Genomic DNA, 25,606 nt, shown 5'->3' with positions numbered 1-25,606 from the left:
TATTTATGTAATAGTAGGCCTTGCTGTTAAGCCTTCCTCTTGTTCTAAAAGACTGTTTCTATAGTACCAAAGACAATGGTTTAAGAGTTAAAGACTTTAAATTTATTTATTTTATTTATATGTGAGTACACTGTAGGTGTCTTCAGACACTTCAGAAGAGAACATACCATTGCAGATGGTTGTGAGCCATCATGTGGTTGCTGGGAATTGAACTCAGGACCTCTGGAAGAGCAGTCAGCGCTCTTAACCATTAAACCGTCTCTCCAGCCCGAGTTAAAGACTTTAAAAGCTGATCAACAAAGACCTTCCTATGTGTACATTCACTGGGAAAATCTCACTAGGGCTGTTTTTTGTGATTTAGTGTTGAGTTTTGTTTGTTTCATTTTGTTTTCCTAGTAAGGGAGCTGGGATTCCAGCTCAGATGGCAGTGCGCATTCCTAGGAAGCACCATGGGATGCGTCCCATTTCCAGTCTTAGGAGAAGGCAGAAGCAGGGGACAGCCTTTCTAGTAGACGTTGGAAAAAAAAAAGAAATTCTGCATTTTATGGCTCATCATCAAACTAACAAACTTGTATTTTCTTCAGAATTGTTTACATATCTTGTGATCTCCTCCCCCAATATCTAGCTTCTCTTCATGCAGGTTGGTGAACATCTATTCCAAATTCCACACATGTTCAGTGTCTTCAGGGCATTCATCTGGCTCCAGGAAATTATGGGAACAGAAATGAAACACCACAGTGTCTATACTGTACAGTTAAAACAAAATGGGAAAACAGAAGACCTAGAGAATATCACTTCATTGCTTAGTTTTGGCCCAGCATGTCATGTGAGTAACAGCTCTGGACAGAATTGACTGCTGATGGATGTAAACTCAATATGTTCAAATTTCTTGAATCATCAACACTGACTTTGCTTGTTTTGTCTACAAAGCAACCCTCACTCACTTTTCATTTTTAAGTCATTTTTTTAAACATGTGATGGTGACACCTGTGATCCAGAGGCTGAGAGGTATGACTCTAGTAATAACAAACTTCTCATTGTTTCTTTTCTCTTGTGGACCCAAGTCTGACCACCAAAAACTACCTCTTCATACCTCAAATTTCAGTACTTATGACTATTAGGTATATCTCCTACAAAGCTCTCAATTTAAACAGGAACCCAAACATCCCTTTGCCTGGATTTCCTTTGGTAGTATCACCTCTATTACTAGCACTTCCCATCCTTTACCTAGTCCTCTCCTTAGAAGGTAGACAAGATGGTTGCTGAGGAAGTGCTTGGCTTCAGGAGGCAAATTAGGGTAAAAGAGAAGCTATCTCTGCTTCTTACCCTTTTGCTGATTAAGAGTAACAAGGCTTCCAAGGCAGAATAAGTCCCCTCCACAATCCACACAGTCACTTCCAGCAACTGGAACCCTTATGAGCCTTCCCTAGAGACCCCTGGTCTACAGCCAACATTTGACCTGAATATGTTTCTCCAGATTAGGCAGTGACCTTCTCAACTGCAAAGCTGACTGCTTCTATGAAGATGATTTTTTTTTTCAAGTTCCTTTGGCTATCTCCAAAAATTCTTGCTATAAAAGTCCCTTGCTATCACTGTGGCAGGCTTTAGTTTGTAGCTTGCCAGTGTGAGTGAGACCAAGAGCAAGACTCTCTGGAGCTATAATGCTTAAAGTAATTTTGAATTGTCATGATAATTCTACTGTAAACCAGGTCAGAAGTAAACTTTTCTTGTTCTAGTGCCTTCCAAATAGGAGTTCCCAGACTCCTAATCTAAACAATCCTAGTGATCTTCCTCACAAAAGGAAAAGCAGACTCCACCCTTTATTTCCCCTTCCAGACAAAGCCTTCAAAGGACAAGCAGCCTGCTATCTTTAGTCTTTGTGCTGCTGAGACAAGTGGAAAGATTTGTGAATTCTCCCTTTCTTCGGCTTTTTACAACATTGGGAACTCCCTAGCAGGAACCTGACTCGCTGTTGATAAAAGGCTTTAATAGTCAACAACAGAAAAAGTGCATAGCAAGACCTAGAAGAATATTCAGAAATCCTATTTCATGAGCTTTGTTGCTGCTGTTGGTTAGCTGGTTGGTTGGTTTTGTTACTTTGTTTTGTTTTGAGATTGGGTCTTGCTATATAAGCTGGTCTGAAACTTAGTGTATAGACCAGACTGGCCTTGAATTTCTGACAATCCTCCTGCCTCAACCCTCCTGAGTGCAGGGATTTCATGAGTGTATGCTACAGCTGGTTCCACACAACCAGTGAACAAAAGAAGACTAAAGCATATGATTTTTCAAAAATGTAGTCAAAGTTGTCAGGAGGAAGTTCTCCAGGGGCCATACTCTATTACTCCAATGTAGTCAACATATTAAGTGGATCTATGACAACCACAGAAACTATAATGAGGTCCTATTCTTTGCCCAGCATTAGCCCGTGTCTTTGAATCTATGGGGTTCAAAGGAAACTTTAGCCCTGGGCAACAGTTTTTGGTGTCCTCCTCTCCTCACGGTGTATGCCCTCAAAATGTATGTCAAGAAGCACACATGCATACATATGAGATTGGGTAATTTCCCATGAGACTTAGAGTCTTCTTTTGAGGACAACTGAGAAGGAAGAAATTCTTTTAGTACGCATCATGGTTTCCAAACTACTTATTATACAAAAAAAAAATTTTAGGACATCAAGACATTCTCAACTCCATCCTTTTACCTACACAGTCAATAAAAATGGAAGGTACTGAGTGTCCCTCCAAGTAGGAGATGAAGAAAGGACACAGACAGCTAAGACTTAAGCTTCCTGGCTTCTCCTGGGACAATTCTTCTTGCCACATCACCTTGATACCTCCCTCCAAACCATGCCAGAATAAGCAAATCTTTGTGTAGCATGGCTTACATCTTCGTCAGGGTTTCTATTCCTGCATGAAATATCACGACCAAGAAGCAAGTTGGGGAGGAAAGGGTTTAATTCAGCGTACAGTGTTCATCACCAAAGGAAGTCAGGACTGGAACTCAAGCAGGTCAGGAAGCTGGAGCTGATGCAGAGGCCATGGAGGGATGTTTCTCACTGGCTTACATCAGCTTGCTCTCTTACAGAACCCAAGACCACCAGCCCAGGGACAGCACCACCCACAATGGGCTGGGTCCTTCCCGCTTTGATCACTAGTTGAGAAAATGCCTTACAGCTGGGTCTTATGGAGGTTTTTCCTCAACTGAGGTTCCTTTCTCTGTAATAACTTCAGCTTGTGTCAAGGTGACACACAAAACCAGCCAGTACAGGTTACATGGAGAACTCCAACAAGCATAATGAGCTCCCCCTGAAAATGAAATTGCATCTTCCAAGGGTTTGCTTCCCCCACCCTACTAAAGATCGGTCACTCACTACATAAAGCTCTTTTCCTGTCAAAGGGAAGGTGACAGTGGAGGACACAGAGAGGAGCTGCCCTACTCACAAGATCCCTGAACTCATTTTTTTTTCCTAATAAGGATATGACCACACCTACCAGGACTGGCATTGCCATGACAACAGCTGAAGTCCAGGGTGAGCAGGTTAGTGGAACAGCAGGCTTTCTAAAGTCTTCCCAAAGGGCCTGAGGCTGCACTCACTCATGAGACATAAAAGCTGTTGACAGTGCTCCTAAATGGACTCCAAAAAACTTACTGGACATGATTTCTTTGGGAGGAGTGATTAGGGATGGAGTCTATATTGGGTCTTTCCTTGGGGACTTGGCTTGGTTAGAAAGGCAAAAATCTATAAAATGAATAAGAGCTTGGATCCCCCTATAAAACTAGGACACATAACCATGTACTTTTCCCACCGAGTAAAGAGATGTGACAAACCAGGACAAAGGCAATCCTACGAGGAAATACAGAGACAAGCACTTAAAATTTCAGTGATAGTCTCCCCACAGAGACTACTCAGAGAACCTCAGGTCTACATTTTGAAATTAAAGAAAGGATAGATTCATTTTTTTAAAAAGTCCAAGAATTCATAAAAATAGCTATTTTCTCACTAAATTTGTTTGAACTCTTTAACACGTGAGCGCTATGCCATTTAATTACTACAGTGACTTTGTAAGGAAGACACTACTCTTACACCCATTTCTCTGAAAAAGGAACGAAGCATAGAAAGGCCCTAGGTGCACACAGCAATTAAGCAGCACAGCAAACATCACAGGAAGCTTGTTCTGGGTCTGCAGCTCCAGTGCTTGGCAATTATCTCTTGGGTCTTGGAAAGCCCCCTACATCCCACAAGAATCATAAACTGTACAGCTTCCACATAGTTTCTGAGCCTTTAAACATACTAGGCAACATCAGAAATATTTACTCTAGCCCAAGCCATCTTTGCTGTTACTGATTTGTGATTTTGGCACTAGGGATTGAGCCCGGGCCTTCCCACATGATACGTAAATGCTCTAACACTGAGTTACATTCTTTTCACTTTTTATTTTGAGATAGCATCTCCTTATGCTTGCCCAGGTGGCCTTGAACTTGCAGACCCCTGCTAGCAGCTCCTAGGTAGAGGTGACAGACCTGTGTCAACAAACTCACTTCTAAAAGGATTTCTAAATTTTAGGGTGTGTTGAGATCACCTAGAGAGCTTGTCTGAACATTTCTAACAAGTCCCTAGATGTTATTGGTATTCTATCCCAGGAACTGCACATTGTGAACCACTGCTGAGTACCCTGAGTTCTCTAGCTAATAAGCCTCATTGCCTTAGAGCCTCTCCCACCCAATTAATCTTTTACTGTTTAGTTCCAGGTCCCCCGGGACCTTCCTTCGCAAGCTATGATGTTATCTTTGGCAGAGCTGTGTGCCTTGGAATTCCCTGGGATCTTGATAAATAGAGAGAACAGTTATTATCCCCTGTTATCCATGGGGGATGGACTCCAAGGTCATCAAAGATATCCAAATCTGTTGATATTCAAATTACATATAAAATGGTATAGTGTTTGCATGTAATATCACAACCTTCCTGTATAGTTTATATCATCTCTAGATGAATGGTAATGCCCAATACAATGAAAATACTATGAAGTTTTTACCTTGTACTATTTAGGTAAGAGTGGCAAGAAAAAAAGATCCCTATGTGCATCTGATACATATACATTTTTATCGCATATTTTCTAATTGTGGTCGGTTGACTTCATGGACCCAGAACTTGAAGATTTGGCTGGATTTCCCACTCTAAAATATTTTTACTGTTGCTTTTTTTTATTTACCATGGTTGTTTTGTTTATAATTTTATTTCAGAGAGAGTGTCCCATGTAGATTAGGTAAGCCTCAATTTGAGACCCTGCTACCGTGCCACATAGCATCTCTTGTGCTGATGTGTGCACTATCACATCCGGTTTGCATATGTCCAGTAGCTCTTGAGAGCCTACAAACTGTATAAAGAGGGGCCTTGAACAACTAATAGTCAAGAACAGCCTGACCCCCTGCAGACAGTCAAACCAGTTCCCTGGCAAGCAGGGCCCATCTTTTTTAGAGTCAGGATTCTCTCTAGGAATTAATCACAAGAGAACATTCATTAAGACTTTTTCAGGGCATTCACCCAGACAAAGTTAAAAGTTGAACAGCAGTGCCTGGCCCTTTAATATCCCTGCCTCTAGAACACATTTCTCCATCCTTGCAGAGGCTGTAACTGTATTTTGTGCATTCACTGTTTAGCTAATTTTCTCTGTGCTCAATCTCTTGGGATGCTGGAGGGGAAATAAGGAGACATGTGATTCAGGTCTGCTTATACAAAAGGCAAGACTGGAGAACAGGGGCCAGTAATCAGAATTATCCAATTTAATGCCTGACTTGTTTATCCTACAGAAAACATCACCTGTGATGCCTCCATTGATCCCTTCAGAATATAGCTTCTTTATCCCAGGTTCCTGCAGATTGTGAAGTTAAATGAAGAGTTTAGCAGAAAAGCAGAAGAATTAAAAGGAAAAGCAACCCCAAGAGGCACACACATGAGTAATGAACAAAGTGGGCCCAGGTTCCTTTATGCCTCTGGTCACGGCCACCCTGGTGTTGGCGTGAAAAGGACAGTCAGTAGCAAGATACGGGAGGGACTCAGACACAAGTGTAAGAGGCCGAAAGCAGAAGAAAGAAACCTTCCAGAAACAACTACACCTTCACCATGAAGCACACACAGTCCATGAAAAGCAGGCTTTGTCTGAGACTGAAAACCAAGTTCAGAGAAGCATTTTCCTTTTCTTCAGGGAGCAATGAATAAACCCTCCTCACCCCATGCCCAGGAGGGTAGTAGCGGGTAACTCAACTCTACAGATGTTGAATGATCCAGGTAACCTCAAAGAACCTGTATCTGTACCTACAAATGGGAACTACTGGATTCTAACCATCAATTCATCAAAGCCATATAGTAGATTACAAGCCATGAAATTATTTCCCCCCAAACATGAGTAATCATATATGCATTGATGCACCATGGCAACCACTGTGATGCATTTAGGCACTTTGTCATTGTGAACTCAGTAAGTCTGACATCGGAATTCAGCTCAGCTCTTACTGTAAATAATAATTATTAATCTTTACACCATTCCTCTTCAAATGACAAAGAACACACTGTGAGTTCTAACCCCTCAAAGTACAAAGGACATGGCAGAAGGCAAAGGAGAGCCCTTTTACCTTCATGTAATCGGTATGGATGCATTTCAAAGAGTATGGCTAGGTCACCACAGAATAACTGGAACATGTGAGCTCTGACTACCTCATATGGGGCAATAGTGATGTATCAGCAGCAGGAAAACAATGGAGATTCTTCATCAATCCCCATCAAAACGATGGATCAGGAACAGTTGGGATAGATGATCTCCACCCCTTTCCAAAAGGTATTGGCTGTTGATAGATGGTGGATGGATGATGGGAATATTTTTTTTCTTGAGGATGTGGTAACTGATAGATTTCCCAGTTTCCAGTGCATGGCCCCACACCCATGCATGTATGGGCAGCAGTAACAGGACTTAAAGGGCCATCAAAACAAATGCCATGGAAGTAGGGAGGATATGGGGAGAGATGGAAGGGATAAATGGGGATTAGAGAGGATCGGATTTCGTTGTACACACAAATGAAACTCTCAAATATGAAAAAAATAAAAATAAACTTGGATGCAGCTGCTTGCTCTCCAATAGCAAATGTAAGTGTATGTATGCATATATACATGTGTATATATACATATATATATACATATATATACATGCATATATATTGAACGTGTGTATATACACATGTATATGTATGTATATGTATACATACATATATATGTGTTACTTATCTATACATATACACATATACAAATAAATTTATGCTTTAGGAACATTTATTCCTAACATCCTTTTTAATCTGAAGGACAAACCTGGTTCTAAAACATGAAATAATCCATAAATGTTCCTATTTAATATGTGGCTGGAAATTTACACTGGCCAATATCATTAATGAGATAATACATTCAAAGCTAGGCCTTAACTTACCAAACTAATCTATAATGTCTCCATGACAGCAAGACTAACCCTAGACGTAGGGAGGGTGAGCAAGCATGACTTCAGGTGCAGCTTTGAGTCGCTCTGACCTGTCTAGGTGCCTCCTCATCCTACAACAGTTCATATTCTGAAAACACTCTCCTCTCTCCCTCATTCACTGAACTGGGGCTGCAAATTGGTTCAATGGAGTCTTTCATGTTCTTCCCCTTACCATCTGGCAATATTAGCTGTCTAATAAATTGCTTCAACTAGTGCATTTTTGACCAAACTTACTTCTAGTTGACGGGTGAAACACTCCTAAGTCGCAGATGATACTTGATTAGAATGAATGAAGTCCCTTGGAGTTGCCAGCAAGAAACAGGCCCTTAGCTGTGCTCGCTATTCAGCCTACCCATTTGAAAGGCATCTGGTTATTTTTAGTGAGAAGTTTTCACATATACGTTCTTATGTCATCTGTTCTGTATTGTGCATGCACTCATTTTAATTTGGGTGGATTTTTGCAAAACAGCATGCTTTGCAGCCATGTCACATGGGCCTGGATTTGGAGCAAGATACACATGTGTTTGAACCCTGTCTCTGCTACTCGGAAGCTGTGTGAACGTGGATTCAGTACTGAACTTCTCTGTTTCTTCAGCCTTTAAAACTAAAGCCAGTGTAAAAGTTCTCGGTTATCTATTTTCAATTCTTGAAGAACTCTTCAGCATAAAATCAAAGCAGTCATGTATATACAGACAACCATGTTTTTATGGAAGAAAAGAAAGACTCAAAAAGGAGCCATCAATATTTCTACTCAAAAACCAGGTCATTTGACAAGTTTCCAGAACCCAAACAGGAACGGGGAGGTCCTGACTCTTTACCTGGTGTTGCACTGGATACTGTTGGCCACTGTTGATCAGGCCCTCCTGGACCAGCCCGTAGAATGCCAGCCTCCTCCAGGTGCACAGAGCTGAATAAACATACAGACCCAGATAACAGTTAGACCATGAATACTTCTCCAACTGTCTTCCCACCCTCAGAAATTGTCCCCATTATGAAGGGAGGGGCTGCAGCTAACACTCCTTGCTCATGCTTGAATTGCAACCATTACTGTTGAGCAGACACCTTGTAAAACTGCAAAACCATTGCTGACTGCCTGCCTGCTGTGCCACTGTGATAATAACATGTTCTGTCTTTGGTTTTCATTAAAGCCTTGTGGTGCCCACTAAATCTAAAAGACCCACAAGAAGGCAAATGCCATCCTGACGTCTCGGTGCTGACGAGGGAAGCTTGTTCTCTGAACTCCCAACCCTCTCTCAGGTTAAACATACTAATATCATTGATAGTAATATTAGTTTGGCTACTCAACTCATTCCTGAGTGTGCGGGAGTGGAGTGTGCACACGCACAGCTGAGAATTGAACCCTAGGTCTCATACATGCTTACTAAGGTCTCTATCATTGTGATACATTCCCAAACCTTCCCAGTTTATTTCAAGGACAGCTTGTCACTAAGGTGCCCAAGCTGGCTTTGAAAGTTGCTGGTTTTTTTCTCTCTCTGATTCCTAAGCAGTAGAGGTTATAGGCATGAGCAACAAAACTCAGCCCAACCATTTAGTTAGGGGTTTTTTTTAATGAAAACTTTATTTGATATACTACAAGGAACAGTTGGATGGACAGACAGTGAGAAAAGTACTGCCTGCTTCAGCTCTGATTAATTCTTAGCCTTACTTCTGTTTTATTTTTTCTGTTTTGTTTTATGCATAGATGACCTACCCAACATATCCTAAGACAGCAATTCACCAATCACAGCAATTCATAGATCCATCAAAGACTAATTCAACATAAAATGCTGCTGGGACACGACCTGAGAGACTATTGAAGGCTAGCAGAGAGAAAACAAACCGTCCAAGGTCAGGGGAATACTGTGTCGATTTATGTATGTCTACAGCTAGTACACATCAGAGCTCCAAATATATTTAGATAGATAGAGAAGAAAGAAGCAGAGTAGCGCCAGTCGGGGTTGGGCTACTGATCCAACTCAGTAGCTAAGACAATTCTCTGAAGTTGGTGTACACATTAAAATTAGACTTAACACCCTTATCCTTCATTTCCAGCCCAGAATTTTCTTTCTTTCTATTTTCTTAATATTAATATCCTTTGGGCGTTCATGGATCTACCAGAAAGTATAAGGACATAAAGATGTAACTTCCTTGCAACCAGATCAGCTCAAAGCAGATTTTAAAAGTAAAATGAGAATGGCATGATGCCCAAGGCTAGACATGCCAAGTGCACTGTGAGAAGGGGGCGTTCTGCAAGGTCACAGCTCTGAGACATGTTCAGTGCCCTACTCTGTCAACAAGACACAATACTTTAGTTTCAAGTTTCATTTCTCACACACTTAAAATCCTAACTGAAGCCCAAACCGGAGCAAATTGTGGCAAGAAAGTGATAATTCCTTTAGTATTTTATTTTAAACAGAGTTTCACAAAAGCTGCACCTCGTAGCTTTGGTACCTCTCAAGCAAAACACTAAATCAATCACAATGGTAAAAGCTGATATGTAAAACGAGTTTAATTTACCTAATGCACAGTTCCACAACCATCCCAGATATACAATCCCTCTCTAATATATACAAACAATTCCTCTGATGCCTTATATAACAGATTCTAGATTAAAATTCTAGATTAAAATCATGACCCTGGTTCCAGCATGACATCTCACCAAGTCAGTTACCAACCTTTAGCCCTTCCCTGATTACTTCTGATTCAGAAATAGCATTCATATAATGATCTCTGATCATTTGTAAGCTTGAGAAGGCATTGATTTATTTTAATCTACTGCATATTTAATGAGCTAAAATTACATTTTCATTAATTCTACACATACTATTCTTTAAGCATTTTCTTTAGACATTGACCTAGTTTTGATGAAGATTCAATTAATAATTGCCCAGATATTCTGAGGAGCATAAAATCTGAAGTTCATTTCTTCTTCAAAGTTAAATCCTTTTGCTAATATAATCATTAGTTTCTTGAGTCTCCCTATCTGGTTTCCAAATAATGAATCTTTCATTTGGCCCCATGGCATGGACACATCAGCTCTGGGAATCAGTTACTGTCAGAGAGACAAAGTAGAATAGACCAAACTATATTAAGTCTGAGTCTTGAGCAATGCTATTACTCTACGTTGATCTGAAGCAAGCTAGATTTAGTCTCCAGATATTCAATAATGTCCTGAACACAGCTCATCTGTAAAGAGCTCATGATATTGGTAACAATAAGAGAGCAAAATGATGGAGAAGATAGAAGATTCTAGAAGGGGCAAATACATAAAAAAGAATAGCTCTCAGTTAATGTGTCCAACAGTGTATAAAAAGAGTCAGTGCGAGATAAAAGAAGAAATGTGAGATAGGAAACAGTATATGTATATACCTTTATAATGTACTCAAACCTGAATGTGCCTGACTTGTATTAATTATAATTTTTAAGAAAGAGAAAAAAATGTGTGGGTGAGAGTGATGAAGAGCTTGAAATCATGGCAGGGAATTTAAAATGTTTTAAAGCTGATACAAAAGGTTCTAAACTGACATATCCTTGCAGGAATTTTGATGAAAGTACAGAAACCAGCCTCTGATTCCACGTGGCAGTCTCATTTCCCAGCACTCAATAAGCACTTGGCACTGATTACTTCCAATGTTTCAAGAAATAATCATGAAGACCAAAAATAATTGCATTCCCGGGCAGAGTTTTTAAAGCTTCCCAATTTAAACAGCTGCTTCTGGGCTGTGGAGATACAGTTTATCTTACAGAACCCACTTCAAGTTTCTCCCAATTGAAATAAGGAATGAAGGAGAAGGAAGTACATACCTGTGCATGCCGGCTCTTAGCGAGGCAGAGTAGCGCCAGTCAGGGTTGGGCTGTCGGGGCTGCAAAAATCACAAAGGGAGTTTGTTGTTAAAATGGCAAATCATTGTTCACTCAAGGCAGTATTACCTGATTAGTTATTCCTTAAACATTTCCACGCACACAATCCAAAAGAACCAAATGGGACATTTCATATGAAACCCATAACACATATCAGTTTAGGAAATCCATACTTAGGGGTACTGTGAGGGTCAGGCTTAGCTGTGCCCTGCCCAATATAAGTCCATGTTCTTAAAGCATTAGAGGCGTTTGTCCCATAACAGGGGCAAACATCCATTGTTTCTACCCTCAAATGCCCCATCAGAGGCACACCTTCAGTCCTGTAGTCTAGCTAGGACCACACAAAATCTGCCGACCTGGCTGGACTGCAGAGGACTGCAATCTACTGCTGGCTTTGCAGACTGCAGCATGTTTGACCTGAGAAGGATGTGCCTAGTCATAACACGAGCAACTGATAACAGCCTCTCCAACTGATAGAGAAGGGATAGCAGAGAGAAGGACACAAACCACTGCAGTTTGACCTTGCTTTGTCACACAAACATTCTCGTAAGTCTGTACTGGCTTCCTGACCCTTTCTCAGGTTTACCTGCTCATTCACTAGACTCCAATTGCTTAGCAGGACATAGATGAAATCCATGAGGACCCCAATTCTTTCTGTACCACCTCTGTCTTAGAAAGAAAATTTGTGTGTCTTCTGCCCACAAACTGTCATTCCAAAGTAGGATTGATACAGAGGAAAATATGGCACCTGAAGCTATCTTGTGGTCAGAAAGCACTCAGAATCACTAGAGACTAGATCAGGCATGGATGCTAAAATGGACATGGAAGTGCATTGTAATTTGTGCTTTCTTCCAGGTTACAATCATCATAGTTGACAACATAACGCTGTAGCAGTGTCAATCAATGAATTCAAAGTTCAAACTATTCTTACCCCCATCATTCATGTAACCCATGCAAGTAATGTGAAGTATTTTTATAAATACACTTCATAATGCCCACCGAAGTGATGGGATCAGCATCCCTACCCCCACACAAGCTGTCACCTCACTGTTTTGTATTCTGATGGCAAGATAGGTATATGTAGCTGGCTTCTTCCTTAATTTTCAAATCTATAACATGCTGATTGTCCTATACAAAGTTGAATAAATTACCCACGGACTAAATAAAACAGGCTTCCATTTTCTACAAGTACTATTGAGGCAACAAAAGATAAAATGTTTGCAAATAATTTTAGGAACCTGAGATCATGAGTAAAATACATCTTACTACGTTTGTTGCATGGAATAAAAAGTATAAATCCCATGCTACTGTCGGTAAGGCACTGATGGGCAGGATAGCCTGGCCTGTTTTCAACCAGGTCGACTCTCTGACCCTGGAAATGTGAAATCTCTCCCCCTGGCTCACCAAGTTCCCATGGTGGATCACTGCAACAACAGCCCCACACTTCCAACTTCCGGTGACTGGCTGGGATACCCCGCCAACATACCTTTCTCTGGAACTCAGTTGAGTCACCTCGTGAAGGAAAACACCGCACAATCTTGGTTTAGAATGAACAGGTAACTCAATCGCCGGGCTCAGCAACTGTGTTACCTGTTCATTTTAAAACAAGAATTGTGTGGTGTTTTCCTTCACGCGGCGACTCAGCTGGGTTCCAGAGAGAAAGATACAGCAGCAAAATGTGGGTTTGTGACAAGTGCACCCCAACTAGCCTTGTGAATTTTGAAGAGTGGGGATGGCATGGCAGCAACCCACCATGGGAACTTAGCAACCAGGTGGAGAGATTTCAGTCAGAGAGTCTGCTTGCCTGAGAACAGGACAGGACAGCCTATCAGCCTGTCCGCCAATCATTACTGTCTCCTGCCACAGGCAGGACCAGTGTTAGCTTCTCCACTGAAAAAAGTCTTTCTAGAAAGACTCTAATATCTGCTGAGTAGCTGTTGCTTTTCTTTCTATGACTGGGTAACACTCATGATAAAAATCACTGCAACTTGATCTTTGGGATGAAATCACTAACATCGGTTTGCTTAGAGGCACAATTCTATCAGGGCTAAACAGGAGACTTACTTTATTACACAATCTAACTTCCCCAACAACACATTTAATTTGTCATGTTGCTATTTTCAATAACAGTCCATTCACAACAACTTACTTCTCAGATTTATTTCCCACAGTGATAGTTATGAGATTTCTTACGGCAATAAGATCAGACAGGGGAAAAGAAAGAAAACAACTAGTACATCTTAATTCACCATCCAATACTACACAATGAAATAAGCATTTTTATCCCAAAACTTTCCTAACCAGGATATATCCTGTGAAACTGACTGTACATGTTTTACTCATAAAACACAGATATCTTCAAAAGATTAATGAATACAAAACTATATCCTTAGGATATAGAAGAGGCTGATATTGGATAAGGTTTTAGAGTATTTTTAGGTAAATGAACTATCACACAAGTTGTGATAATTATATTTAAATTACAAAAACGAGTGAGCTCTAAAGACATTAAATTTGCCCAATTGGTGAATTCAAGTGGTAGTTACATATAGTTACTTCTACATTCCTAGATGTTGATTCATCTTAAAAGAATGCAAAAATTGAAACCCAAAAATGTATACGGGTTGCATACAAAATTGTATTCTGTTTGGAAAAAGTTCCAGTTGAAAGGCTGAGTACTGATGTATCAGTTACAAGACAGGAGGACCTTGGACTGGTTATGATTGTTTCCCTCAAAGATACTGGAAATTACATCTCAGGATTTTTGTCTCTTTGTCTATTTCTTCTGTTTCTTCATCTGAGAGAAGGTATCATGTTGAGCCCAGGATGGCTCAAATTCACCATGCCAAAGCTGGCCATGAACTCCTGACTCTCCTTACCTCACCTGACAATTGCTGCAGTTACAGAGTCACACCACCACACCTTGAGTGTTCTGAATTTCCATTGGGGATGTACTCCAACTTAGTCTTGTAATACAATAAAAGCCACAGAACTCTGGACGCAGAAAAAGTCAATTAGGTAATCCATATATATGGGTGATGTAATATTATTGAAGAACAAGAACCAACTTGAGCTCCTGCTAAAATTATACAAAGATTTAATTTATCCCGTTGTGGAATTATTTGTGATTTATGCATTAGAATACTTAAGCTACGGAAGGATGAATCACTTCTAAGAAGGTTTAAGTAAAACAGGTTAAAAATATCCTATGTTATTCATAAACTCACATGAACACTCAGTAAAATAAACTGGTGCCTTCTCACCATGCAAATTGCTGTGGAATTTGTCAATAAACTGCTCTTTAAAACCTGAAACTACATGCAAGATCTCCTTTTTCTTCCAAGCAAGACTTAATTCAGGATGTATCTATAGCCAGTTTTTCATTGTGCTATCTAATGGACCTTGGTCTAAATTGCAGTAGGACTAATGCTAAGACAATCCCAAGATCCCCACACTAAATGCACCTGTCCTGTAGAATCTCGAGACTCAAACTGTGATGGACTTATTCCCATAACCGTGTTTACATGGCTTAACTGTCTTTTGAAAGGGGAAGATTATTTGGGTAGGACCAACCTAACCACAAGAGCCTTTATATTCAAGTCTAGAAGTCACAGACAGTCAAAGAAATGTGAAGCATGAGAGGGACTCTATGTGTCAGGAGACTCTCTACAGCCACCCCTGAGAACAAGTCACCTGATAGGACCTGAGAGAAACCTCTCTGAGCTGAGAGTAAGGCTTCTTGTTGGCCCCAACGAAAAGAGAAAAGCGGGCACAGGATTCTGTCCCCAAGGAAGTAAACTCTGCCAACAATCTGAAGGATTCCAAGGGCCTCCAAAGGAGTCCCTAGCCAATGTGTTGAATTTTTTAGCTTTATGAAAGCTGAAGTGGAAAACTCAACCACATATTGCAGGGCTGTGAGATATTAAATGGGTGAGGTTCTAACCACTAATTCATGGTAATTTGTTACAATAGAAAAGGGATGCATTAAAGAATAACCAAAATAGAACACTGAAAACAATCACAACTATATTTCATACTGGTCTTTACATAAATCAACATTGGAGGAGGATAAACTTGGGTCTGAGTAATAAACTTCCTTCAAGTGCAACGTGTAAACTCTAAGATACAGAATGGGAAAACAAAATAAGCATGACTTTAAAATATACATGATAGGCTCTAATAAAAAAAAAGTGCTAGGTTTGGTTATTCTGGATGCACAACCTACTGGTACAGCAGTTAATTCCTGACACACAGTTGCATCTTCCTGGAGCCAGCAAGGCCAGAAAGAAACTGACATTTCTCTCCACCTTTGCAACATCAGATATTTCTTTGCATGTTCCAAGTTCAAATTCTTGAAAGAGCTTGTATAATTTTTAGGTTAGCAAATTTAAAACATTGCTAAAGAATTCTCTTGACCTATGAATTTTTAAATCATGGCTACTGATTTAAATATTTTGTAAAGATGTTATTGTATTAATCAGGTAAAATATGTTCATATTATACTATGCATATAAACTCTGATCCAAGCGGAGTCCTATAAAAGTCATATTTAAGAACACCTACTTCTGAAACATTGCTAAAGATTTCTATTGACCTCTGAGTTTTTAACCCACTGCCACTTGTTAAATAAATACTGGTCAAAATATTAGTATGCTAATCAGATAAATTAAGGCCATATTATAATGTGTATAGAAACTCTGATCTAAGTAAGAGTTTTGAAGATAATATTTTACTATCAGACTAAGTGGGATCCTGTAAAAGTCACATGATTGGCTCAACTTGGGATCCATCTCAAGGGGAGGCTCCAAGGCTGGGCACTATTACTGATGCTATCCTCCAAGAGGCCCAAGAAGCATCTGACTGAGACAGACACAGATATGTACACCCAACTAATGGACTAAGGTTGGGGACCCCTGTGGTTGAATTAGAGAAAGGCTGGAAGAAGCTGAGAAGGAAAGAAATCCCATAGGAAGACCAGCAGTCTCAACTAACCTGGACCCCTGAGATCTCTCAGACACTGAGCCACTAACCAGACAACATACACTAGCTGTTCTGATGCCCCAAACACATATACAACAGAGGACTGCCTGGTCTAGCCTCAATGAGAGAAGACTTGCCTAACCCTTGAGAGACTCATGGCCCCAGGAAATGGGTAGGTCGTGTGTGTGTGTGTGTGTGTGTGTGTGTGTGTGTGTGTGTATGTGTGTGTAAAACTGTAGAAGGGTGGACCAGGATAAGGGTAGTGACTGGACTGTTAAAAAATTAAAGTAATAAAAGATACTTGTAATAATAGATTATGTGTGGCATGAAATCACAATGAGAGCTGTTTGGGAGGAAGGAGGCAATCAGAGGTTGGGAGGGAGAGAAAAAAAAGAAGGCAAGGAGATGCTAAAATGCAACCAATCGCTTTGCTTGTTGACACGAATGAGGAGAAAGAAGAGGAAGAAAAGGAAGAAGAGGAAAAAGAAGAGGAGGAGGAAGAGGAGGAGTTGCTTTATCAAATTCTCTTTGCATCTTGGTGATGGCAGTTTTTCCTCAAATACTTGGGAACTGACATCACTCTGACCTCTCATTGAAAGCAAAATTCATATCCAACCAGGGCAAGAGTCCAGAAATGAATCTGCTATTCTGTCAGGCAGACAGAGTGCCAATAGACAATGTATAATACGCTAAGCTGTGTCCCTGCAGAGTGTTCTGAGTAAGACCAGATGCCCATGTGACAGCTCACTGTTGGGTCAGAGGAAAGGGTAGGTCAATGGCAATCAAACCACAAGAAACACATTTCTCCATCAGTCAGGAAATGTCTAAAGAGAGAACTCAGACATTATTCCTTTGGCTCAACTTTCTCTATGGGAAAAATGAAGAAGGAATCATTTGAAGAAAACATTGTACTATTATAACAAGAACAAATAAACCTTTTTTCTCAAGACTACCCTATAACCAATAAAAATGGCAATGTTAAACAGCTCCAATCACTAAAATTTTAGCCCCACTAGAAAACTAGTTATCAAAGATGAAATTCTGGAATAGAAATTCATAGCTAAAATTTTCTTGGCCTTGGAGCTGAAGCGATGGCTCAGTAGTTTAAAGATTTGCTGCTCTTGCAAAAGATCAGGTTCAGCTCCCACCACCCACATGGGAGCTCATGACTGCTGACAATTCCAGTTCCTGAGGATCCAGTGCCTTCTTCTGCTCTGTGTAGGCTCTGAAACATGCATGGTGCAAATAGGTACACTCACATAAAACAAAGCAAATAGAAAATAAAATCTCTTGGTCTTGTGTGATGTGGTATCACATGCCTATAATCACTCAAGAGACAGAGGCAGGAGACTCAGGAGCTCAATGTCATTCTCGACTACTACTGAGTTAAGAGACAAGCCTAGACCATATATCAAAAAGAAAGAGGAGGAGGAGAGGGAGGGGAAGGAGGAAGAAGAGGAAGAGGAGAAAGAGGAGGAGGAGAAAGAGGAGGAGGAGGAGGAGGAAGAGAAGGAGGAGGAGAAAGAGGAGGAGGAGAAAGAGGAGGAGGAGAAAGAGGAGGAGAAAGAGGAGGAGGAGGAAGAGAAGGAGGAGGAGAAAGAGGAGGAGGAGAAAGAGGAGGAGGAGAAAGAGGAGAAGGAGAAAGAGAAGGAGGAGGAGGAAGAGGAGGAGGAGAAAGAGGAGGAGGAGAAAGAGGAGGAGGAGGAAGACAAAGCTGCTGCTTTGTCTATTCTGATCATTTTACAGTTTTAAAAGCACACTATCACCTTACTGTACATAGAGTATAAATCGTTCTAGGACAGAGCCACCAGATGGCAAAATCAGCCCTAGAGGAGACATATTCTGAAAGATTACATTAACTCTTTCAGATCCCCATGACTGGATTTAAGTTGAATATGCACATACAGTGGGTAGAAATAACCAAGGATATGATGTCTGCAAATTGCTTTGTTATGCGTAAAAGGGAAGCCAAGTTTAAATTTCTCTGCTGCTCCTTTATGACTTCACATGCTGTGCCACCGAGTACTCGAAATGACTCATTAGCGATTAATCTTAGGACTTGGTCTCTTCTCATGGAGGCTCTGAAAGAGGTGCCAACTGCTTTCACTTCAGGTTTTCAGAAGGCTCCAAAGAGAAATTCTGTCCTGTTGCCAAAAAGCTGTCATAGCACAACTCATGAAATTAAAAGAAAACAAAACAAAAAACCCAAACAACTAAACAACACTGTAAAATCTACCTAAGGACCAAAATCTGCTACTACATGTTGATGTTTAATAAGCAGCCAGAGAAACCTCAGTGAGATAACAAGATGAAAGCTCTGAGTAAGCTTTGCCGATAGTAAAGCAGTAAATAGATAGATAGCTGGCAGTAGCATTTTGACTGACTCTGCCATGCCGACGTGTGTGCTCATGTAATTGGGATTTCTGTCTACTCCTACCGTTGAAGAAAACAGGCTTTAAAGTCAAACCAATGAGGTTTAAAATACAATTAGCAATGTAGCAGCGTGTTATATAACCTCTCTGATAATGCTTGTTTCCTGTAAAACTTGCAAGAAATGAAATCACATATACACATTTTGCAAAGCAGAGTACTTTTTATAGAGCAGAGTGATGAATGGGTAAAAATTCCTTCACTTTCCATTTCCAGGTTCCATTTAATTTGAATGTTGGCACATGCCATTAGTTGAACTCCAGCACATTCCTGCCATCTCCAGTACCCAGGTAAGGAAAGAGAAAGCCCAATCTGGCAAAGTCAGATTGACCTAGCAATGATGATTTTGAGACAGACTGACTTCTGTCACCATGTTGCCATGCTATATGATGGGTTTCACTTTTTCTCCATAACTGCATTAAACACAGGAGCAGTAGACCTTGGGACACCTCACTAAATTTTGAGAGATGTCTCTCAGATACCATTTGCCCTTACTCAATTCATGCACTGTCCTGCCAAAACCCCACAACAGCCATCACTTTCTAAAATAACTTTATTAAAGGTTTGTGTACTACAGTAACTATTAACACACAGGTCAGTGTAAGACAGAAATAGTTCATGAATCAAAATGTCCCAAGCTGTGAGTCATGAGAGAAAGGGCAAGCACATCATTTTCCTAAGCTTCCAGCACACAGCTGGTGGCAAAGTTGAGCTTTGTCTGGCTTGCTCTTCATGCCTACAGCCTGCCCCAGTCCCCTATCACCTGAACTTGTTAGGCAAACACCTATAGCATCCTTATCTAAAGACAAATCATTTTTCAGGCTTCCAAAAGCTACCATGTAACAATTCTGGAAATGCGATGACATCCCACTTATCTCCCCCAACCTCACTTTCTTTCTCCCCCTCTTCCTTAGTCTGCAGTCTGCCTCCTGTGGCAGCTCAGCACTGACTACTTTCAGGGTCTTCTGATAAGTGAGTAATACCCATAGGAAAAGGAGAAATGCAGTCTACTGACGATCGAGAGTGAGGATTCTGGGGTTACATTACTCTCCTTCAGATTGCCGTGAATCTTAAATGTGAAAATCTAGACATTAGCAAGCCATACCAATATACTAATGAAAAGTCATAAACTATAGAAAAAAATAGTGTTAATTCATTCTATGCTGACTCTCAGAGTCCTAGCTACAGTGTAGTTGTCTGAAAATTCACCCATAATTATAGAACAGAGCTTTGCTTTGAAATACAAGTTTAAAGAACCACCAGACACCAAGTATACCTGCACATGAATGTACTTTTTTTGACAATTTCTATTCATTCCTCATTATAAGGACCAATCTGGGTTGTAACTGCTTAGACCCCAAACTAGTATATATACTAAGCACCATGTACAGCAAAACCATTTACCTCCTAAGCCTTTTTTTTTAACCATTGGATACCTAATTTTGGATCCAGAAAACAATTCTGTGCTTTCAGAGTATTTTCACTTAACTTAAAGTCATGAAAGACTTGAAAATTATACCTTACATTTCGTCAGAAGCATAGAAATGGTTAACATGAAGTGAGAAGATTATTGATATCTAAAGTGAATGCTGAGACCTCATCTTAAGAGGAATTCCGGGGGGGTTGGGGATTTAGCTCAGCGGTAGAGCACTTGCCTAGCAAGCGCAAGGCCCTGGGTTCAGTCCCCCAGCTCCAGGAAAAAAAAAAAGGAAAAAAAAAAGAAAAAAAAGAGGAATTCCGAGTATGCTGAGGACATTGACTAGGCTGGAGTTCTTGTCCCGCACTCCCTTTATTCTGCTTGTCCTGATCACCACCGTCCCTACATATTCCCATCTCCCTCCTTTATGAGCTCCCTCAGTCATCAAGACAAACGTGTGCTCATTTACTCTAGCCTGCTACCATTCATTTCTTCCCACAAGAGTGACCACATCATCCAGCCATTGCAAACTCTAGCTTCAGAATGAGGACTATATTCTAGCTTCTCACTTCCAGGGTGGATTTCCAGAGGAGCCTCTCATATTAGTCCTGTATGATTAATTGAATAAATTTTAGGGACAGGGTCTCATACTATGTAACCCCAGATGGTTTGGAACTCATATGTATAGACCAGGTTGGCCTCGAATTCACAAGGATCTAACCGCCAATCATGTTAGCTGTGGACCTCCAAGATATAAACAGCAACAATATGCAGGGGTAACCACATAACTCTGGGGGCATCTCAGAGCTTATATATTTAAAATATAAAGCCCAAAGCAATTACCCTGTAGACATCTAGCAGAGATTATTTCTCTTCAAACCTCACATTACCTCCTAGTAACATAACCCTTATTCCCAGACCTGTTCTATTTCTACAGAGCTGTGCTTCAACCAAAAAATACCCAAGACTAATCCTCACTTTTCAAACACCGTTATGGCTAATTCTTCGCGTGTGCCACTAGAAAATGTTAAGTAAAGAATTCTCCTGGGCTTATTTTCTAGATAGCAAACAGCAGGTTATAATAAGATCAGAGGTACCACTAATACTCAATTTACCAGATAAACCTTTTGGAGCTAATAAATCAGTAGTACCAACCACATGCAATTGGAGGAAGGGACACATGGAAAATATGCATGGCTTTCTTGAAGACACTTTGGTCACTATCTCACCTCATTTTGAGAGACAGCATCATTTTTTAGGATAATCAGGTTCCCAGCACTGTGCCTACTTTGGCCCGTGAGTTGCCTGTTGTCAGTCACTGAGGCTTGGGCTCCCCCAGGCCCTGGCCCTGTCTGGGCCCCTGTGTTGTAAAACATGAAAGTGTCACTCCCGGAGCCTGCTGTCAGGCAGGCCTTGTAGCAGTAGGTCTTGGTGAGGGAGCCATTGCCTCGAACCTCAATGAAGTGAGGCTGTACTTTGAGGCCATGTGGTATCCTGGCATCGATATTGTTATTGGCCTGCTTGTACAGGTCTGCAGGGCTCCGCTCCCTCACTCCACAGAAGCCTCCACAGCATGCCGTGCCATAAGCAGTGTAGCGGTAGCACTTGATGATGCTCAGAACAATGATTGTCAAGAGAAATATAAAAGACACTGTGCTTAGTGCTATTATCAGATAAAGTGTGATCTCGGAGTATGTCCGAGGACTCTTTATATGTCTCTGAGTGTCAGGGAGCATTTTCGAAACCCTGTCCACCACGGCTACTGTAATGGCCACGGTAGCTGATAGAGGTGGCTCACCATTGTCACGGACCACCACAGTCAGGTTGAAAGTGGTACCACTCTCGTCTCCTATCTTCCTGGTGATCCTAATTTCTCCTGTGTGAAGTTCTACTTTAAAGAGGTCCGAGTCAGAAGTTGGGACTAAATGGTAAAAGAGCCAAGCATTCTGCCCAGAGTCTGAATCCATGGCTATGACTTTGGTGACCAGGTAGCCAGCAGGGGCAGACCGTGGCACCAACTCAATGGCTGCTGATGTGTTAGTTGAGGTAGGGTATAGAATATGAGGGGCGTGGTCGTTCACATCCACCACATACACGTTGGCGGTCACAGTGCTGCTTAATGGTGGCCTCCCCTTATCCTGAGCCTCCACAGTCACAAAAAACTCTCGAAATTTCTCATAGTCAAAGGAGTTGACAGCATAAAGGCTGCCACTGGCACTGTTAATGGAGACATAGGAGGTGACTGGCAGCCCTTGAATCTCCCTGTCTAGGAGTGAGTAGGTCACCTCCGCATTCTCCTTTTGATCTGGGTCTGTGGCTTGCACAGTGCAAAGCAACACACCCGGCAAATTGTTCTCCTGGATGTAGATGGAATAGGAGTCCTTCAGGAAGCTTGGTGGATTGTCATTTATGTCAGAGATCTCAATCTGCAGTGTCCTTTGAGATGTGAGTGGTGGTATTCCCCCATCAGTGGCTGTCACTGTGATGTTGTAGGCAGCTACCCGCTCCCGATCCAGTGGGCCACTCACCACCAGGGTATAGGAGTTTCCAAAGCCATTCAGCCTGAAGGGCAATGAAGCCTCCAGACCCAGGCTTACTTTCCGGTTGGCACCTGAATCTTGGTCATTCACACTGAGAAGGGCCACAACAGTGTTGAGGGCAACATCCTCAGGCACTGGGCTGTATAAGTCTGTAAGCACCACCTCTGGAGCATTGTCATTCACATCTATAATGTCCACCAACACCTTGCAATGACCCGCCATGGGTACTGGTCCCCGGTCAGTAGCTTGCACATAGATCTGGTAGGAGGAAGACTCCTCGTAATCCAGAGTCCCACTTACTCTCACTTCCCCTGTAGTGGCGTCGATACTGAAGAGCTGTCTCTCCCGGTCTGATGTGTAACTGCTCAAGGAGTACCTGAGTTCACCATTAGAGCCCTCGTCCGGGTCAGAGGCATTTAACTTCACTACCAAGGTGCCTGGAGGGGCGTCCTCCCGCAGTTGGACGCGGTAAGTGGATTGGTCAAAAGCAGGAGAATTGTCATTCGTGTCCAGGACACGAACGGAGATCTGAGCCGTGCCTGAGCGAGCTGGGATGCCCCCATCCACCGCAGTGAGAACCAAGTGGTGCAAGGCAGTCTGCTCGCGGTCTAGGCCCTTCCGCAGCACGAGCTCCAGCACCTTGCTGTTCTCCTGCAAGGGTTTAAGGTCCAGCTCAAAGTGCTCACTGGGGCTGAGCTCGTAGGTCTGAACTGAGTTGGCGCCAACGTCAGGGTCCTGTGCGCTCTCTATGTGAAACCGCGCTCCAGGTGCCACGGATTCGCTTACCTGAAGCTGATAATCCGGCCGCGGGAAGCGCGGAGAGTTGTCATTGATGTCCAGTATCTCCACCTCGATCGCGCTCACCGCCACCGGGTTGTGAGCCAGCACTTCCAAGCTGAGCAGGCAGCGAGGCCGCTGCTCGCACAGAGCCTCGCGATCTATACGCTCGTTGACGAAGAGCGCTCCGTTGGTCAAGTCCAGTTCCAGGTAGCGCGGGCTAGGTGCACCCAGATGGTTGATGCGCAGACAGCCGGGTCCCAAGCGCCGCAGTTCCAGCCCCAAGGCTCTGGCCACGTTGCCCACGAGCGCGCCAGGGCTCTGCTCCTCCGGCACAGAGTACCGTAGCTGGGAGGCCGCTGGGCCTGGCAGCAGCACCAGCAGCAGCCGGAAAGACAGAAGCAGCAGCCGGGGCAAGGGCCGCAGGGGTCGCGGATGCTCTGTCGCCCCAGGTCTGGCGCCCGCCTGCTCCATAGCCGCGGGCCCTGGCAGAGGCAGCCGGGGCAGGGCGGGAGGCAGCGGCTTGGCGAGCCTGCTCCACGCCGAGCCCGGGCCCCGCCTCCGCCCTCGTCGTTCTTCAGCTCTCACGCACTACAAATGCCCGAGACGGCTCCCCTCCTAGGCGTTCTCAAGGGCTCCGGGCCCCGCCGCCCCCGCCGACTCCCCATATCCCAGCTCCTCCACTCGCCTCCAGGCGCTCCGCGGGTCCCGATTTTCTGCGACTGCCAGCCGCCGCCGCCGCCGATGATGCTCTAAGAAGAGGGAGGGAGAAGCGGAGGGGGAGGGGGCGCTCCGCAAGTCCAGCTCCTTTTCCGCACCCAAGTGGCGGCGGACTGCGACCGTGCACCGCCCTGCCACTCCATCTACTCTAGCCTCATCTTCTTCATCCCCGACCGCCGAATCCCAGCAGACCGCGGGACCGCGGCCACTCCCTTTCTCCCTGCCCCCATCGCCCTGTTCATCCAGTCCCCACGCTCCCTAGCAGGCTTAACGCATCTCGTAAGATTAGCCTGAGAAAAGCAGCTAAGTCCCTAGAACTCCTACTATAAGCTCCCCAAGTCAAGATTTCAAAGCGCCATCCAGGAAAATAAACTGTAGGGGGATCTGGGCGGTGCCATAACGGACAGGGAAAGTAAACGCTGGGGAGGTGCTTTGAGGCTTTAGAAATATGGACCATTTCTTAAGCTGACCCCACATCGTCCCAACATCGTCTCTTAGTAGTACGGAAAGCCTTTAACTCCCAGGTCTAAGAGCAAAGTGACTAATCCTTTCTTCCGGGGAGCAAGCCTATTTCAGTATGCTGAGATCCAGCACTCAGTCCAGCTCCCTGCCATGTGCCTTAACTTTCAGTGTGTATTTTGGGAATTAACCAGTATTTCAGTGTTTAAAATTCTCTACTTAAACAACTGGCTCTGTAAATCTTCAAGAAAAAGTCGTATTCAACAATGGGGGGGGATCTAGTAAAATTTAAAGCTATTCTTCCCACATGCTTTTGCTAATCTTACTTCAAACCTTTTTTTTTTCATTTATCGCCCAAGACATTTTCTTTCAAGAGTGATTAATTTTTTTTCTTTAATTGATGACAATGTCGTCAAGAGCCTACAAAGCCATTAACTTAAACGGGAGAGTTACTCTCGGTCTGCCCAGCCAGGCTAGAGTATGAACTCATTAATGCTTCGCAAAAAGGAAGACAGGAAGAAAAATATACCACCCTGCTGTTATAAGCAAAACGCAGGAGACTGGGATTTATCTTACAGCAGCAGCAATTTCAATGGTTGCAGCTCATCTTCTGTAAATAGAGGGCTCCCGTGGGCTCCTGTACCTCTTTGCCCCCTCAGACTCCCTTTAAATGGAACAAAGGCCGCACAAATTCTCTTCAGTTAACAACAAGGGAAGGAACAGAGGAAGCCTTTCTATGCCGTGTCATTGCCTCCTCTTGTTTCTGAAATAGTCAGCCTTCCCAGCCCTCTCATCTCTCCCAGCAAGGCTTAAAACTACAGCCCCTTATCGAGATCATTCTTGTTTGCATGGAGATTCTTTTCCTTAATATCCTTGCACTACATAGAGAGCCCCTTGGGTAA

At 42.6% G+C, this 25,606-nt stretch overlaps 1 protein-coding gene and 1 long non-coding RNA gene across 24 annotated transcripts in view; one reads left to right on the top strand and one right to left on the bottom strand.

Moving 5' to 3' along the window:
- Pcdha4 (protocadherin alpha 4) overlaps positions 1-25,606 on the bottom strand; it is a 431,954-nt gene that overhangs the window by 19,122 nt on the left and 387,226 nt on the right. For 20 of the 22 annotated variants that reach the window (XM_063277068.1, XM_017600822.3, XM_063277061.1 and 17 more), the window contains 2 exons: positions 11,325-11,383; positions 8,339-8,427 (listed from right to left, as the gene is read on the bottom strand). In XM_063277068.1, coding sequence (XP_063133138.1) covers positions 8,339-8,427; positions 11,325-11,383 — 148 coding nt within the window. Of the gene's footprint in view, positions 1-8,338; positions 8,428-11,324; positions 11,384-21,437; positions 24,000-25,606 lie in introns of those variants that run through there. The other 2 variants (XM_017600815.3, XM_063277059.1) reach the window with 1 other exon arrangement.
- Positions 4,905-23,202, top strand: LOC120098168 (uncharacterized). 2 transcript variants are annotated; one of them, XR_005496221.2, is made up of 4 exons: positions 4,912-6,833; positions 9,223-9,368; positions 19,008-19,081; positions 23,066-23,202. It is a non-coding gene; the product is annotated as an uncharacterized LOC120098168 (long non-coding RNA). The 2 variants fall into 2 exon arrangements; XR_010059672.1 differs by lacking the exon at positions 9,223-9,368 and having other exon boundaries at positions 4,905-6,833.

This window comes from Rattus norvegicus, chromosome 18, assembly GCF_036323735.1.
Source record: "Rattus norvegicus strain BN/NHsdMcwi chromosome 18, GRCr8, whole genome shotgun sequence".
In the NCBI taxonomy this organism is placed as follows: Eukaryota; Metazoa; Chordata; class Mammalia; order Rodentia; family Muridae; genus Rattus; species Rattus norvegicus.
Note: the sequence above shows the minus strand (reverse complement) of the source record. Positions and strands in the feature narration are given on the sequence as shown.